This window comes from Siniperca chuatsi, linkage group LG7 (assembly GCF_020085105.1).
Source record: "Siniperca chuatsi isolate FFG_IHB_CAS linkage group LG7, ASM2008510v1, whole genome shotgun sequence".
Taxonomy (NCBI): domain Eukaryota; kingdom Metazoa; phylum Chordata; class Actinopteri; order Centrarchiformes; family Sinipercidae; genus Siniperca; species Siniperca chuatsi.
The window spans coordinates 17,639,494-17,656,416 of record NC_058048.1 but is presented as its reverse complement, the minus strand read 5'-3'; the positions used below and the strand labels follow the sequence as shown (position 1 = coordinate 17,656,416).

Sequence of the window (16,923 nt, the reverse complement as noted above, 5' to 3'; positions counted from 1 at the left end):
TATACACTGTACACTGTATTTAAATTTTTAATAATTTTATTAATTACAAATATTCTAATCATTTAGGCTAAGCCAAACATCAAGAAGGCATTGTAGTAAAATCTTTCTCTATCTCCCTTAATATCTATACTACTACGACTACTACTAGGCCTACTAGTACCAATACTACTACTACTACTACTACTACTACTACTAATAATAATAATAATAATAATGTTATTTTTCTGTATATCTTAATGGAACGAATGGGGTCAAACTTTCGTCTGACTTTCGGTTTAGTTATCGAATACAAAAATGTATATAAACTTTAAGGCCTACTTTTGGTGTAAATATTTAATGGTAAAATACGAACTTTATTTTGAAATTCATGACATTGGCTGTTGATAAGAATTTGCTTTACTTTTACTTCTACGTTTTGTTTGTTCAAGTAATTTTGTTTTTCATAAAGTATTTCATTTTGTTTTGTTTGATTTTTAATGGTGTAGCCTATTAAATGAGGGTTGTCCCGTGGCGGTTTTCTCGGCGGTTTCTTGAAGGCAGCAGCAACAGCAGCGGAAGAGGGAGGGCCCTGCAGCCGCTGTTCTCTGGCAGAAACCCCGTAGTGCAGCACAACAGCGCCATTCGGCAACTGCAACAGTATCCAAAATGGCAGGAGCTGATGGAGATGACTCTCTCTACCCTATCGCCGTTCTCATTGATGAGCTACGAAATGAGGATGTTCAGGTAGTAACACTATTTTCGACTTTAATACTCATTTATATTGCACAGTGAAATGAGCCATTATAACGTATTTTCTCAGTCGGGCATCTGATTACTAGCTAGCTAACTAGCACATATGCTAGCTTACGTTCCCGGCCAAGGCCTATCAGGAATTTTCTGCCGGGCGCACCCTGCCTTGCCAATCTAGCTGGCTTGCTGTCATGGTTTACGACGTTAATTGTTAATCTGGAGTAATAGTTAATTTAAATTTCCGTCGGTATATCAACTGAAATGAAAAGGTAATCTAATTAATTGGTTACGACAAGCCAGCCAGGTCACTGGTTTAGCCGCTAGCGGTAACATCGTATAGCTGGTGGCCAGCAGTATGCTAGCTAATTGACGTTAAAGTTAGCAATCACAACAGCAGGACGTTGAAGGCCGCAGTTGGTAATAACTTACGGTTGTTAGCTTGTTTATTCCTTGTCAATAAACGTTAAGCTAGCATTTCTTTAATTCTAATTTAGTTAATCGCCTTTTGAAACGCTGGTTAACGTTAGCTAGTTTTTGCGACGACGCGGACCGTAGCCAATATAGTAAATAGAAAATACTTTTCTAGGTATAGAGAGGCTTAACGTTACTCGTCGACACTGGTTATTAAATGTGCTCACACTTTATTGTGAACGCTTCACTAACATGTCCATTTTGTGTATAGTTACGACTGAACAGCATCAAGAAGCTATCCACTATTGCTCTGGCCCTTGGTGTTGAGAGGACTCGCACTGAACTCCTTCCTTTCCTCACAGGTAATAAAATCAATCACCTTACCCGTTAAAATAACCTCATGTCTGACACAACAACTATGACTTCAATGTTATTGTCAAACGGTTTTCACATGGAGAAATGCTGAATGTGTTGTACTTTAAACCATTCAGCTAACTGTCAGTTATGGTGTTAGATTTTCAGACCTTAATATATATGCTCATAAGTTTATCACAAGTCTTTCTGTCATCCCTTAGACACCATCTATGATGAAGATGAGGTGCTCTTGGCCTTGGCTGAGCAGCTTGGCAATTTCACTATGTTGGTGGGAGGGCCAGAGTACGTCCACTGTCTCTTGGTAAGCCACTGGAGAGTTGAATTTAAATATACGCATATGAGACAGAAAACCTTAGAAGTAATTTGAGATGTCCATGTTGTCAACAAAATGTACTGCCATATCCATTGTAAATAATGAATATGTAAGTGGATACAGAGTTTTTAATAGTTATTGGCTGATAAGAGTTTTTATGATGGGTTTGGTCTTGGGAATTTGTTGATTTAAATAAATAATAAAGGTTGCATTATTATTTTTAAGTTATGGAAATTCCTGAAGTTACTTGACTTTCTAGCTGAGTGACATAAACTGTGAAAACCCTTGCCTATTTGGATTTACATAGACATTAAGGTTTCCTGCTTATACAGACCACAATCTCTGCCTTTTTTAGATTACCTAAACCCCAAATATTATAACATTACCTATTAAGAGTGTAAAATATAAGTGTATTTGATATTGTCCTTTGCCTTTACATACATTTGAAGTATTAAAAAAAACTACATACACATCCTCATAATGTCTTGTTGTTTTTACACAGCCTCCTCTGGAGAGCCTTGCTACAGTGGAGGAGACAGTAGTCAGAGATAAAGCTGTGGAGTCCCTGCGGAAGATCTCTCAGGAGCATTCTCCAGTTGACCTGGAGGTCCATTTTGAGCCTTTGGTCAAGCGGCTGGCCAGTGGTGACTGGTTCACTTCTCGCACATCTGCCTGCGGCCTCTTTAGTGTTTGTTATCCCCGTGTCTCCAGCACTGTCAAGGCTGAGATCCGCCAGTAAGTGACTTCTTAACAAAGGGAAACCCTTTTATAGAGTGCTCTAAATCCTTACTTGCATTTATGAACATTATGTATGACATGACATTAGGCGTGTAATTTAATGTAGACCTGAGGTGGTTGCTTTGGGCTTCTAACCAGGTTTGGGTCTGCAGTCAGTTTTGTTTCTCTGATAAAATGTCTGTTTTTGTTTATCGCTAGGCATTTTCGCACCTTGTGCTCAGATGACACTCCCATGGTGCGTCGTGCTGCAGCATCTAAACTGGGGGAGTTTGCCAAAGTCCTCGAGCTGGATTATGTAAAAAGTGACATAATTTCCCTCTTCACTGCTCTGGCCTCTGATGAGCAGGTATAAGCACTTGTCTTACTTCTTCTCAACCTAAACTGCTGTTGTACTCTGTGTTCTGCAATCCCTTCTAAGTCTTTTTGGCTGTGAAAAGGGATGGCCAAACTGATCCCATTACCTTTCTCCATCAGGACTCAGTGCGGCTGCTTGCAGTGGAGGCTTGTGTCAGCATTGCCACTCTGCTGCCTCAGGAGGACCTGGAGACCCTGGTGATGCCAACCCTGCGTCAGGCTGCAGAAGACAAATCTTGGAGGGTCCGCTACATGGTGGCTGACAAGTTCTCTGAGGTAAGCAGACAACTTCTTGAACTCCCCCGCTGTCATCCTGGTTAAATGTATAATTGCCAAAAAATAAGTCATATTCAAGTTGTTGAGTTCCTAAGAACCATTAAGCTCAATCAGTATTGACGTCTGCTCATTTCAAACAAGGCTTAATGCCATGAATCATATTTTTCATACAATGCAAGAAAAAGACAGCTGAAGAATTCTTTAATATCAATGCATGTTTTAAAGATTGATGAAAATGGATGCTTTGCAGCACTTCAAATATTTCCCCATTTCGACTTAGATAATGTTCGAGCCTGTGTCTTGCTGCAGCAAGTAGTTCCAGAGTACTGGTGCTTCAACTTTGGCAAATTCACTGTTTCACATTTCACTGTTTTTAGTTTTGTTATTTAAATTTGTGTGGTTTTGCTGTTGCACATGTTCTTTTCAGTAGGCGTGGGAGAAACTAAACTAAAACTGGCATTTAACTTTTTTGGTAGAAATTGTATGTAATGTAATTCAATGTATTAGAAATAATGTGTGTGAAACTTCATTTGTAGACTCTTATGAATAGAGTCAAAATGTGAGCTATGTCTTGACAAACAGGCACTGGGTTCTGACTGATCGCTGCAAGATCTTGATGATACAGTAACCCAGTTAATGTTGGCGTAGAGCACCCTCAACTGGGTTTCTCTTACTCAGAATGCTTAACCACGCTGTTGTAATGCATTCATGACCTTTGCATGGGAAGCCGTAACTGGGTTATTAGCAGATCTTTCTGTGCGTGCTTATTATTAGAGCCAATTTTCACCCACTTTGAAAAATAAAAAAAAAAAAAAAAAAAAAAAAAGCTTCCCGTCTGGTAGAAATGTTTTTTATATATATAAAATTTAATTTTATTATTGACCCCACTGGCAACAACACACACACATCCACCCCCAGTCAACAGTGTCAGTATTCCTTTTTTTTTAAAATCTGAACTAAAATCTTAAACACATTGTACGTCAAATGATTGGGTGTAAAAATTGACATTAGACATTACTTTGGTCATCATAGTTCTGATGTCACCTGTTATATATTTTTCAATACACCCTTTTATACTTGATTCTACACTAAAATTCATAATGTGTGGGGGTTTTTTCTTTGTATTGATGTTTTCCCCACATGCTTATTTGCATATTGAGACATGTTGATTTCTCTCTGAATGTAGCTCCAGAAAGCAGTAGGGCCAGAGATCACCAAGAATGATCTGGTCCCAGCTTTCCAGAATCTTTTGAAGGACTGTGAAGCTGAGGTCCGTGCTGCTGCAGCCAACAAAGTCAAAGGTCAGTACACGAATACACAGTAATTTATTCATTAATTAAAGCCTTAATGCCTGAGGAAGACTTGCTGAAAACTTAACTTGTTCGAAGTTCTTGTCCATTTTGTTCCGTATTTCATTGACCGTGTACTCTTATTCCTTTCGTTAGAATTCTGTGAGAACCTCCCAGAGGACAGTCGTGAGCAAATCATCATGACTCACATTCTGCCCTGCGTCAAGGTAAAAAATAAACTTTTCTGTCTGCCACATTGTGATATTTCTTTGGTGCTTCTGTTTAACAAAAAATACTTTGATTTGCTCTGAGTTAAGCGTGGAAAAGGACTAGAGGCTTATCTTTTTATAGTCTTCCCCAAAGCGTTTATGCAAATGTGGTGTTGTGACGTCCGCTTAAATGAAAACTTATTTTTTGAAATGTTGGCCATTACTCCTTTTTGATAATATTTTATTTACCAGCTCGATTGCTGATATCTCAAGTGTGTTGATTAGTCCAATTGGGCAAGCAACAGAAGTGGTTTTAACAGCATTATGTGAACCACTCGTATAGATATGAAACTGAATGTGTGTACACCAACACATCTATTATACAATTGTCAGTTGCATATAAAAACAATGTGCTCATGACAGCAAGGTCAGTAAGTTAAAGTGTAACCAGAAAACTGCTCTGTAAAATTGAATGTGCATTTACAACACAGTTTTGATTAACTTTCACATTTCATTTAGCCCCAGATCCTCCCCATATCTCAGCAGTTGATGAATAAAATGTTAAAAATGGCCAAAACTATGAAAATAAGAACCAAGGTGTAGACAAAAATCCCAACAAGATCTTGGCTGAAACAACAGATTGGTGACTTTTTAAGAATAGGAATATTTTTACTGCTCTAGATTGCACACACACACTTTAAAAAAAGAAAAGGAGAAATGGTTTAACTACAACCTGTAGAGACAGCAGACCTTTAGATATCCAATGATAACCATAAATGTCTATTAAGGGTGCACGTTTTGTGGGGCGGTTGCAAAAGTCAGAGTAAGACATTGTCTTCATGCCATTGTTGGTCAGATTTTGAACAGCAGGTGGCACTATTGTGTTTTGTTTTTTTGGTTTGTTCAACAATAAGTTCAGTCATAATGCTACTGATTTTTAAAAATTCTTATCATTGCCAATTGTTTTATTTTGTGTTTTTTTTTTTGTTTGTTTGTTTTGTTTTTTTAATTATTGTTGACTAATGGTAGTGGCAGTACCGATAGACCTGCAGTGAAATTCCTGGATCTATGGACTATTGTTTGTAAAAAATACAGATCATTGTCATAATGGATTATTCTGCTTATCCTGCCAACATATCAACAGTGTAACAAAGCTACACAGGTAGCAACAAACTGACACACAACCTTAGAAAACTGTAAAAAGTCATATGATGATAACTCAAGAACATATGACTCGTAGCATAGGTTCCGCTACAGGGTAGGTGATCCGCTTAGATTAAGCTAATGAATTTGTATATTGTGGCAGAATTGATGTTGATTTCCTCAAAGTGCTACAATATATTAGTACTTAATTTCTACTACAAGCTTCCATGTGATATTGGTCTGATCAGTTATGTTTAATAAAATCAGTGAACATGACTGGCAATTTCTGTGCCCCTTGTTTGTATTATGCCATTTCTGATTTTGTCTACGTCATAGAGATTCCACCTACAGTAGTTAACTACAATGTTTGTCTGCACTAGTATTAAGTCCACTTTGCTGTGTATTTACACCCAAGTTGATTATATCCTCCCTCTCTGTAGTGTGTTGTGAATATGACCCATAGCAGTACTCTTGATTTTTATTTACGTACTTTGTCTTAACTATTTGTTTGTGCTAATCTCTCTCTGTCTCCTGTGTGTCTTGTCCCTGACCAGGAACTTGTTTCAGACACCAACCAGCATGTGAAGTCCGCCCTGGCCTCAGTCATTATGGGTCTTTCGACCATCCTGGGCAAGGACAACACAATAGAGCACTTACTGCCTCTCTTCCTGGCTCAGCTCAAGGACGAGGTAAAGGAAATACAAACTTGTAATCGTGGGCCCCAATTTCTTCTATATTTTACACAGCTGGCTTTGGAAATCCTCATGGCAGTGCTTAGTTTGGTAACATTCACAAAAAAGCTTCCTGTGAAGCGTCTGAGTTTGACCAACTTCTTTGGCCTTCAGTGGTCAGCATCTCTGAGACAGGGTAAAGCAACTTAGCCACAGCCACCAGATGTACCTGGCTGCCACCTGGCTGAGTAGGAGGATGATTCATGTAGTTGGCAGCCAGACAGAGACCTTACAATTAGAAGACTGAATTGCTGTGTAGAGGGAGGCATAATGAAAAGTTGGATACAGTGCAACTAGTTAAGTTATTGCTTGATGTATTTTGATTGTATGTACAGTATTAAGTAGTAAAATGTAGGTATTTATAGGTTAAAGTAGGTTGAGCAAGGTTACAGTTCCAGCTGTTCATGTAGCACTTAGATTTGTAATGAAATTGGACACATCCTTTCATCAGTCTGTCTGCGCTGCATTTCAGTTGTTTTTGTGATTGTCAATATTACATACTTTTAAAATGATTTGTTTCTGGAGCTGTGAAGGCCAATATACACTGCCACTGTCAAAAAAGCCGTCCCTATTTTTTTCTATGTACAACCCCACATAGGCGTGCGTCAACACGCCACTCCGTGACACTTCACGCCACTGTCCTATTTCCAGCCGAGCCGCCCCTGGAAAAACGCATTTTTCCCCCATAGAAAAGGCTGTTTTGTACTTCAATACAATGTTGGCCCAACTACAGACATTATTTACTAGTTTGTTGCTTGCTTTTCACTGTAGTTTTAACTATTTCACTTGTGCCTGTATCTGCAAGGGAAAAAAAAAGAAAAAAAAACTCCAGTCGCTCCCTGCTTGTACATCCCGGCTCCCGTAGCAGCTCTTCTCCTCTGCTCCCGTGGCAGCTGGACTTCCTCTCCCCACCTCTTGCTGTCGCTGTCTCTCGTGTGTAGAACAATGGATGAGGAGAGACTAGTTTAGCTGTGTGTGCTTCCTATTGGTACTAGGGGCGGCACTTGACACGTGGTGCTGCAGTAGCAGTGTATTTTGTGCTTTACAGTAACAAATTATAGAGCAATGTGTTTTGAGTCTACATAAAGTTACAATGGGCTGGGTTTTAGCTGATGAAGGTCCTTGTGCATTCTTCCTCTAACGTAACAGGTTAATCTAGAACGATGATAGCTCTGTTGCATCATGTCCCATGCATACTTTTAATTTGCATATTGAGATCAGACATGAGTTTGGCAGGTTTACAAAAAGGTATATAAATGTTTTGGAAGGCCTGAGGCTGTCAGCTCTTCAACTCCTTAGTTATTTAAAGATGGCCCAATTTCCTCACAGCACAAACACAAGACCAAGAGTGTCTAATTAGATTAGTCAAAACTGACAGCTTTGACTTCCAAATTTCAATAATTCAAGGTGCATCTATCTGAGGACAGTTTTAGAGGGAGCAAGATGGAGAACGTTTTGCAAACATGTCATTCATTCAAGAGCTGAGTTATTTCAAACTGTCACTGTGCCTTATTTGGCTGCTGCTCTTTTCCCACATAGTTACAAGCCTGACTGAGTGTCAAATCATTGTGGAGTTTAGTGCTTCTGGTTTTTGGAATATGTGGAAGTTTTGTTTAGCTGTTCCAGTTGTTAATACCCTGTCCAAATTCGAACTAAAACAGGTCTCCATTTAAGGCTCTTGGATATTAACCTGGGTTACGTTATTCTACACAAACGTCTATTTTGTTTAGAGTGACTAAAGTGGCTTGGCCCAAGCCAAGAAATTTGCACTTTGGAGAGAGTTAAAACAAAAAAAAGGAAAAAAAGAGAGGGGGAAAAGTGCTTCAATATAAAGCTAAAAAGGTTTATTTTACTTTAAATTAAAATAAAATAAATTACATCTGGTTTATGAAATAAATGTGATTTATCTAATATCTGAATACTTTGTTGGGATGAAGGTGTGCTGCCATAAGTTTAACTTATTCATCTTAATAATTTTTCTGTCACAGTGCCCCGAGGTGCGTCTAAACATCATCTCCAACCTAGACTGTGTGAACGAGGTGATTGGCATCCGTCAGCTCTCACAGTCACTGCTGCCGGCCATTGTGGAGCTGGCAGAGGATGCAAAGTGGAGGGTCCGCCTCGCCATCATAGAGTACATGCCCCTGTTGGCAGGACAGCTGGTGAGTCATTGAGTCTAGGAACACAGCTGAAACCCATGTAAAATATGTTTTAAAGGTCTTTCTAATTAGTGCCATGCATAGAACCAGAAATATTAGCAATGTGAAGACAAAACAAACCAGCTTTGTCAGGTCTGATTTGATTGTAGACATCCAGGAAAGCGCTCTAATTACACTGTGTCCATGTTTCCCCAGGGAGTGGAATTTTTTGACGAGAAGCTCAACACCCTTTGTATGGCCTGGCTTATTGACCACGGTAAGGCACTCCTTATGGGTTAAATTTTTCCAAGGACTTATGTCAGATATTAACAAATTGAACTCATAAAATGCATATACACTGTCATGCCACAAAACATTTTTTATTTATAAGCTTAAACAGAGATGCTTAACTTTCCTTTATCTTGTTGTTCTACGAATACAGATTTAATCCCAAATGTTGTCCTTGATTTCTAGTTTTATTTTCATACTTACAACATCATAACATCTAAAAAAAAAATCACAAAATTCCCAAACCAACAACCTGGGGAAGTACCCCCAAATCCCTTGTTCCCACATTTTCCAGTTGTGATCATTTTACTTGCTAAGGCCCTTGGTACCCTGCAGAAGCCTGTGACTTCTTAGTAATGCACTGGCCCTTTTTTTGAACAATCTCTCATACAAGTCCTGCTACAAAAGCTCATCTTCTATTACACAATTCGGCAATGTTGCATTACACTCCGGATTTCTTTGACTATGTCGCCTGTCTTTAGTTTTCCAAATATCACTGCTCTTACTCACCTGAGCCTGGCCATTCGGCAGACAGGTCTCTTCTGATACTATATTATTAACCAAACAAAGCATAGAAGGGTGGGAGTGAGGGGGCTAAGGTAGAGGTGTGAGATGTGGCAATCTGCAGCTCTCTGCCATCATGTACATGCTAATAGAAGGCTGTGAGTAAGAGGCTCTTTTCTCTCTTAATTCATGTACATTATACTATAACTGTAGGGACAGACAACTACATCTTGTAGTACACTGGGTTTTGTTGTTGCCAGTTTGTCACCATGGGATAGTTAAGCTACTCTGTTGCACTCTGGTATCCTCTCTGAATGTATTAAACTACTCAGTTTAACCTTGTTATATCTGAGCAGGTATACCAAGCAGTTTAAACTGTTATGTGAGACATCACCCATATTCAAATGCTGGAAGAGCTGTGTACCCATAGAGCTAAAAAATACACCCTGCTCCAATTTATAATCTAGAGCATTATCTTTTTAGATACATTTTTCACTCAGAGTATATAATGTTCTCTTCACATTGAGTTTTCCCAATTACTCGCACGCTCGCTGTTGAGGACAAAGGGCCAGCTGGGTTACATCATTGGAATGCTGCTGGTGTGAGTTTCTGTACGTGTGTGTGTGTGTGTGTGTGTGTGTGCGTGCGTGAATGTGAGTATGTTTTTGGCTGTGGCTGGTGTTAGGGGCTGTGCCACCCTTACGTAAGCCCTTCAAAGAAAGACAAGACTACAGAAATCGGGGGGAAGAAACCTCAGGAAGAGCAACAGAGGAGGGAATGGAATAGATGGCCAAAATTGTAAAATTACAATGTGGACAATCAGGATGATAAAATTATAGATGAATTGTAAATACATATAAAGAATATGGGGACATTGAGTAACATCCAGGTGCTGCTAAACAGCAGCATGAAGGAGACGTGGAAAGAGGCAAAACTCGAGCACACCATTCACACAGAACGTTGTCATTGTAATTTTCTAGTTTATGCCATCCGTGAGGCGGCCACATGTAACCTAATGAAGCTGGTGGAGAAGTTTGGAGCTGAGTGGGCCCAGAACACCATCGTGCCCAAAGTGCTGGGCATGGCCAATGACCCCAATTACCTCCACAGGATGACTACTCTATTCTGCATCAATGTGAGTCAACGGCATTATCTCCTATAAGCTCACTCATGTTTAGGTCCTTAGAGTTACTTTGAAGGGTTTCATGTCCCAATAATGGGACACATTTTCTGTAGTATTTATCAGTTTCTGTCTAAAACTATATTGGTTCCTTTTTAAATAAAAACAAAACTTATTTGTCCATTATCTGTATGTTGTTCACTGTTGTCATCCTTGGTGACCACTGTATTATGTGTCTCAGGCTTTGTCAGAGGCATGTGGCCAGGACATCACCACTAAACAGATGCTACCAGTGGTCCTCAAGATGTCCAATGACCAGGTGGCCAACGTACGCTTCAATGTGGCCAAGTCCCTTCAGAAGATCGGCCCCGTCATTGACAGCAAGTATGTTGTCTTTGTAATATCAGCATCAGATCTTGTCTCTCCAGTGACAAATGTGCTATCACACTAAAGTCAAGAACCAGAATTGTCAAATTGTTTTATAATTCTCATCCTGTCTTTGTCCCAAAGTGCCCTTCAAGCAGAAGTGAAGCCAGTGCTGGAGAAGCTGGCCACAGACACAGACATGGATGTCAAGTACTTTGCCCAGGAGGCTATCAGTGGTAAGCATTTCTCTCTTCTTCTATCATTGTATACAGACTTTGAATGACATAAATCATATTTGATATGTGTTCAAAACTTAATGTAGTTTTAAAAAAAACAACTTATTTTTGTTTTCTCCTTTTTACAGTTTTGGCCCTAGCATAACCAACCCAACATGGCTAAACCAGACAACCACCCGAAACAACAACGCAAACACTTTCACATGATATTTATTGATGTTCAGGAACAACTGGTTAATGTATAGAGAAAGCTGTTAACGATTGTTTAATCTGTTTTTCTTTTTTCCTTTTTGTTTACTGTCTAATGGTAGTTCAAGTCCAGGCATAGCACAGACTTCTTCGTTAACCTTTCTCTTTGCTGTAAATGAGTGCTTTAACAAAGGCAAAGTGTGATGAAATTGCATTAAGTGGTGCATGCTGAATAATGTGCTACTGTACTAGCTAGGCATTGCTAATCAGAACCCCTTTCACATTCCTCCCTTTTACATCTTTGGCCACTGTTGTACTTGAGCCACAGTCGTTGCAGCATGCCACATGTCTGTTTGCTACCTAGCACCTAGGGCCATGCTAGATCGCTCTGCTGCTGCACTTTTCTCCCAATGCTAGACACAAACTTTGAGCAGCAGATGGTTCAACAAGCTGTTTATTTTGCTGCGCTTCCTTCCAAATCAGCCTTTTGATAGCGCTCTTTTCCCTGAGACACTGGGGTGGCTCTCCAGAGAAGTGATTGAAAGGTCTGTGCAATGCTAGTAGGCTGTCTTTTTTTCCACCAGACCAAACCTGTTGTCTCCTAAATGCTTCACAGGATTGTTTTGTACAAAGCTCTAACAAAGAAATAATAAGGTGTCCATTACTGCATGTAATCTGATGAACTCTCAATGATTGCATGTACTAATCAATCTCAAATAGTGTCCTGTCACAAATCCATCTACCAGACTACACTCTTTGTTCTCTGCAGCAACACTGATTGAATTGGCCAAACAAATGAATTACCTTGGCCCAGCTCAAAGTGTGGTTCATAATTATCCCTCCTCCAAATCTTAAGTGAGTTTGTTGATATGCTAGGGTGGGAAGTAGCAATCAGTTGTGATTTTCTGCAATATTTTCTCGGCATTGCTCTTAATCTTTGTGCCAATGACTTTGGTAAGCGGTGGTGTTTTTTTTTTTAGTATGCCTGGGTAAACAGTTTTCACCTATCCTGTTCTTTAGAGACAACGTTGTTGTTTTCTGTAAGGAACGCTTTATTCCTAGGACGTTAATGGGATGGTAAAACTAAATTGACTACAGCTGTAAGGGCCGTGGGATTAACAAAACCATGGCACTCCTTGTGTCCTAGAGCCACCCAGTTTTCCCTTAAATCCATGCAAAGTCCTCCACTGTACATGAGATTTAAAAGCAAAAGTTCAGCGAATGTGAAGGGCCACCCAAGGATTCCTGCTTAAAAATCTCTACACGATGGAGTACAAGTGCATGCTTTCAAAGAAAGTGGGATGGGGGCATGGAGCATGTGTACGTAAGGCTGCATAATGTTTTATTATTGGGTGGGAGCTGGGGTGGTTATGGGCGGGTTGAATAAATGTATCGTCTGTGTTCATAAAAGAAACTTTTGTCTTTCCCTGAACTACTCCCTCTGTTTCTCCCCTCCTCCCCCCTCCCCCTCTCATTTTGTTTTCTTGAATAAACCTTGATTGTTGATTGTCCTGTATTACGAAGACTGTGCTTTTATTTTTATTTTGAATTCTCTTCACAATTGGGATGCTGTACTACTGTATCTTGATCTGAATAAAGTAACAAAGGACCCGGTGAAGCCTGCTTTTATAACTAGTTACTGCTCAAGTACATCAAGGCCTCTTGTCACTATAATTGCTGATTTGCTACATGGTGACAAGCAACAGGAAATTATATCAAAACAGCCACTATTAGAATTCATAATGGTTTTACTAGTGAATTACCAGTGAAATATAAAGCGCCTATAAACAGAATTCACATTATATAAAAATCTACAGATTCAATGTAAACAGGAAAGATGCTTTTAATGTCAAAGTTTAAATGTATCACTACATATCATTTTTAAGTTCACAGTTCAGTTTGACATGAGAAACAAAACACGACTATTAAAATGTCAAGGATAACATCTCCTTGATGTAAAGATAGTGAACATGCAGAGTCCAGATGCCACGGCCAACGTAATACTAGCAAAAAACTAACATAATTAATACCTTTTTAAAATCACTGCAAGTCAAACATGAAATATATTTTATATAAAATTATTACGTACAAATGTTAGCTAGACTTACACTTACATTTTCCAAGTTCTCCATGAGCCATGCTTTTTTTGCCCATTACTTTGCCACAAGATGTTTATGTACAAATACAACTAGAAAAGGCAAAATTATCTGAAGAAAAGATTTGAATAGTAAGATGAAAGCAGCTGAAATTGCAATTTTTTTCAGTGACTGAAAGCAGTTGCACTGACATACAAACAGTAAGAAATGAAAGCAGTTGTAATGTCAGTTAAGGAGTAAAAGGTAAATGCATTGAAGCCATATGTTTTTGCCATTTACTTTTCTACAGAATGATTAAGTACAAATATATCTACAAAACACAAACACTTTACACATTTTATTCCATTCTTTTTTGCAAAAGTCAAACTTTGTCAAGCTGCATGATGACCATGAGTGCACACCAATCTTTTAAGTCCTGCCAAAAATTCTGGATTGGCTTGAGATCTGGCCTCTGCCTCAGACACTCTAGGACCTAACATTGTAGTTTTGAAGCCATTCTTGTGTAGCTTTGGCTTTATGTTTGGCCTTGTTTTCTTGCTGGAAAATAGATCTCCCCAGTCAGTTCTCTTGCAGACGGCAGCAGGTTTTCCTCAAGGATTTCTGAGTCTCTTATGGCATTAGTTTTCTCCTCAATCTTCACAAGCCTTCCAGGGCCTGCTGCAGAGAAGCATTCCCAAAGCTGGATGATGCCGCGCCCAGGCTTCACGACAGGGACGATGTGTTTCTGGTGATGCGCTTTCAACAAACATAGTGTTTATTACAATGCAAGAAAAGCTTGTTTTTTGGGCCCGCAGGGCCATAACGTTGTTCAGTATCCAAAAATGCCTAATTATATCCTCTGTGACTTTGCTATGTAAAACCTGAAGTCCAAGAATGGTAAATACTCTTTGTGGACTTTGTAACAATTCCCTTAAAACATAAAGTGCTGCTTCTCAGCCTGTAAACAATTCAAGAAAATGCGGGATTCGGTTCACATATTCCTGGTCTCATATTTGGTCAGCTCTAACCTGGCAGGAAGCTGCTGTGGAGATGAAAGCACAGGCCCTTCAGGCTGTTTTGGCCACAGGGAACCATGCAGAGCAAGGCACGATCTGCAGCTGACACCTGCCCCTCACCCTGACTACTGCTGGGGAGAGGAACGCTGCAAAATAAGGGCTGGGTTGAGGAAGAATATTTATCTTTCTGAAGCTAGTGTAGTTTGAATGTATGAAGAAAATGTTTACGTCTTTTTTTAAACCAAATTTTTCAGGGTCTTTAAGCAATATAAACACTGCAAATTGAGCTGAAGTTTGTTGTTTGCTATATGCAGTAGATGCGCCATCGTTTTTGTTCATTCCAAATGAGCAATCAGCAAAGAGGATTAGGGCAATAAATCACATTGCAGAGATCTTTATGAGAATCTCAACCTTCCTTTTTTAATCTCCTCAAATCTCCCATCAGCCCTCCACGGAGCCATGTGCCCTCCCAATCCTCCACCCAGCCCTTTGACTGTATACCTCATCGCCAGGGCACATTATGCACATATACTGTAATGCACAGGCTGGTGAAGCTGCTGTGTGTCAGCACATTCTGCTACAGTGAGACCACCTTGAGAGCTATTTAGAATATAGCAGCTTCAAGACAGGATGAGCTTTTCAAGCAATGGTGCGAAGGAAGAGGAGGATTGATGGTAGATGGAACCTTTGGGACTGATAACAAACATACTCGCATATACCATACTATGACGAGTTATCTTTGTAAGCTGGTGATCTAGATGCAGGAGGAACATGCAATGCCTTGATTGCAATTTTTCCTACAACTGAAAATCTTCATTAAAACACGATTACTTGAGGGCGAGGGCTAATCCGCCCCCTAAATCCACTGGAGTTCATGAGGCAGTAATGAAACAGCGGCAACCTATTTCTTTCTATTTAGATCCTGTTATTTGGGGGGATTTTCAGCAGCCAGAGCCCTTGACAGTGCTGAGAGCCCTGACGTCAATGCAGCTGCCTCCCAGGACTGTGTCATTTATAATGAAAGGAGTCAGGCAAAGCCCCCACACAGCACGGCACACACACACACACACACACACATAGTGAAGTCAGATGCTCTCAGGGTGACAAATCACAAACATCAGTCAGGGAGAAGAAGAGCATTGTTGGCCCACTCATTTTTCTTAAGTCACCTTGTCACTTCAGACCCCCCCCCCCCGTAATCTTCCATCAGCATGGAGTTTAGAAACTGTACAAACATGATCGCTCAAGCAGAATGTGTGACTCTTGGCTTGGCTGTAACGTCCAGCCCAGAGCCTGCAGGAGCGGATTTTTCCAGGCACTACTGGGTCATCTGTACTGGGATTTCTGACTCTGTCCATCTGCTGGCCAGCATGTGTTCCGCGTGTATTCAGAGACGAGGGACTGAAGCTGAATAATGGGGGACACGTGCGTATGTGTGCAGTATGACCTTCAATGAAGAGCTGAATCTTTGTTCCACTGGCAATCCTGAGCTTCAGCAGTTACGTCAGACTCACTTACTACTAAGCCTGTTTGCTGCAGTGGGCTTTGCAGTTTTTAAATTATTCTTTGTGTATTCCACGGGAAATATCACAGAAAAGGTGCAGCTTGTTACAAAAGTTTTTTTTCCCTCAAGCATTTGTGGGGGTTTTTGTGCAGCTCTAATCCTGAAACAGTGCTGTGATCTGCTCTGAAAGACGCAGTAGGATGTTGTCATCCACCCTCCTCCTGTTGTCATGGCAACCATTGATGTCATTACAGTATACTTTGGCCTGATGAGTGAATAGGCCTCTGATATTGTGATATTTTCTTGAAAAAAAAAACAAGATTACTGCTGTCTGTCTTCGTATCAGCTTTCTTTTCTCTGTCTGTGAGAGTGTCTGTGACAGGCAGCCTGCCGAAGGTCTCGATAGCAGACAATGGCCCTGAATACATACTATAAATAACTACATTTAACCGGTAAATACTGGTGTCTTTTAGGGAAATTTGCTGTGAGGTCACGCTTTTCAAATATAGAATTATAGGGTGTAAAAATACCAGAGCAGGAAGTGTTGAGCAGGAAGGAGAAGGAGATTTTTGTTATTTTTCAAACAGAGCTCCTGGGTGCATCCCATTTAAAGCCACTGTCTCACAGCTCTTTTCACAGAGTCAAATTAACTTTGCATTACAGGCAACAGATGCAAAATGCGAGGCTACGTCGACTGAAATCTGATCAGTATCGAGGGGGAGTTTTTATACGGGCATGGTTGAGTGTGACCCATCCCATGTTTCAGATTTATCAGTTTGGATCAGCAGTACCAACAGTGTGTTGTGTACATGGTCTGATCCCAGGAAAAGAAGTGACACCCTGGTTTCCATGAACAGATTAACCTGACCCCCCGCCCACCTCTGGTGGTGTATTAGTGGGATTAGCTGTTCTCTGTCTG

At 40.1% G+C, this 16,923-nt stretch overlaps 1 protein-coding gene across 1 annotated transcript; it reads left to right on the top strand.

The window, feature by feature from the left end:
- The first annotated feature begins 539 nt into the window (after positions 1-539).
- Positions 540-13,027, top strand: ppp2r1bb (protein phosphatase 2, regulatory subunit A, beta b). The gene is made up of 15 exons (XM_044203808.1): positions 540-723; positions 1,412-1,502; positions 1,716-1,816; positions 2,331-2,563; positions 2,765-2,912; positions 3,041-3,196; positions 4,383-4,497; positions 4,642-4,712; positions 6,392-6,526; positions 8,557-8,730; positions 8,923-8,983; positions 10,479-10,633; positions 10,860-11,002; positions 11,129-11,220; positions 11,349-13,027. Exons 1-15 carry the CDS (start codon positions 646-648, stop codon positions 11,363-11,365), a joined length of 1,770 nt encoding a protein of 589 aa, XP_044059743.1. The 5' UTR covers positions 540-645; the 3' UTR covers positions 11,366-13,027.
- The last annotated feature ends 3,896 nt before the right edge of the window (positions 13,028-16,923 follow it).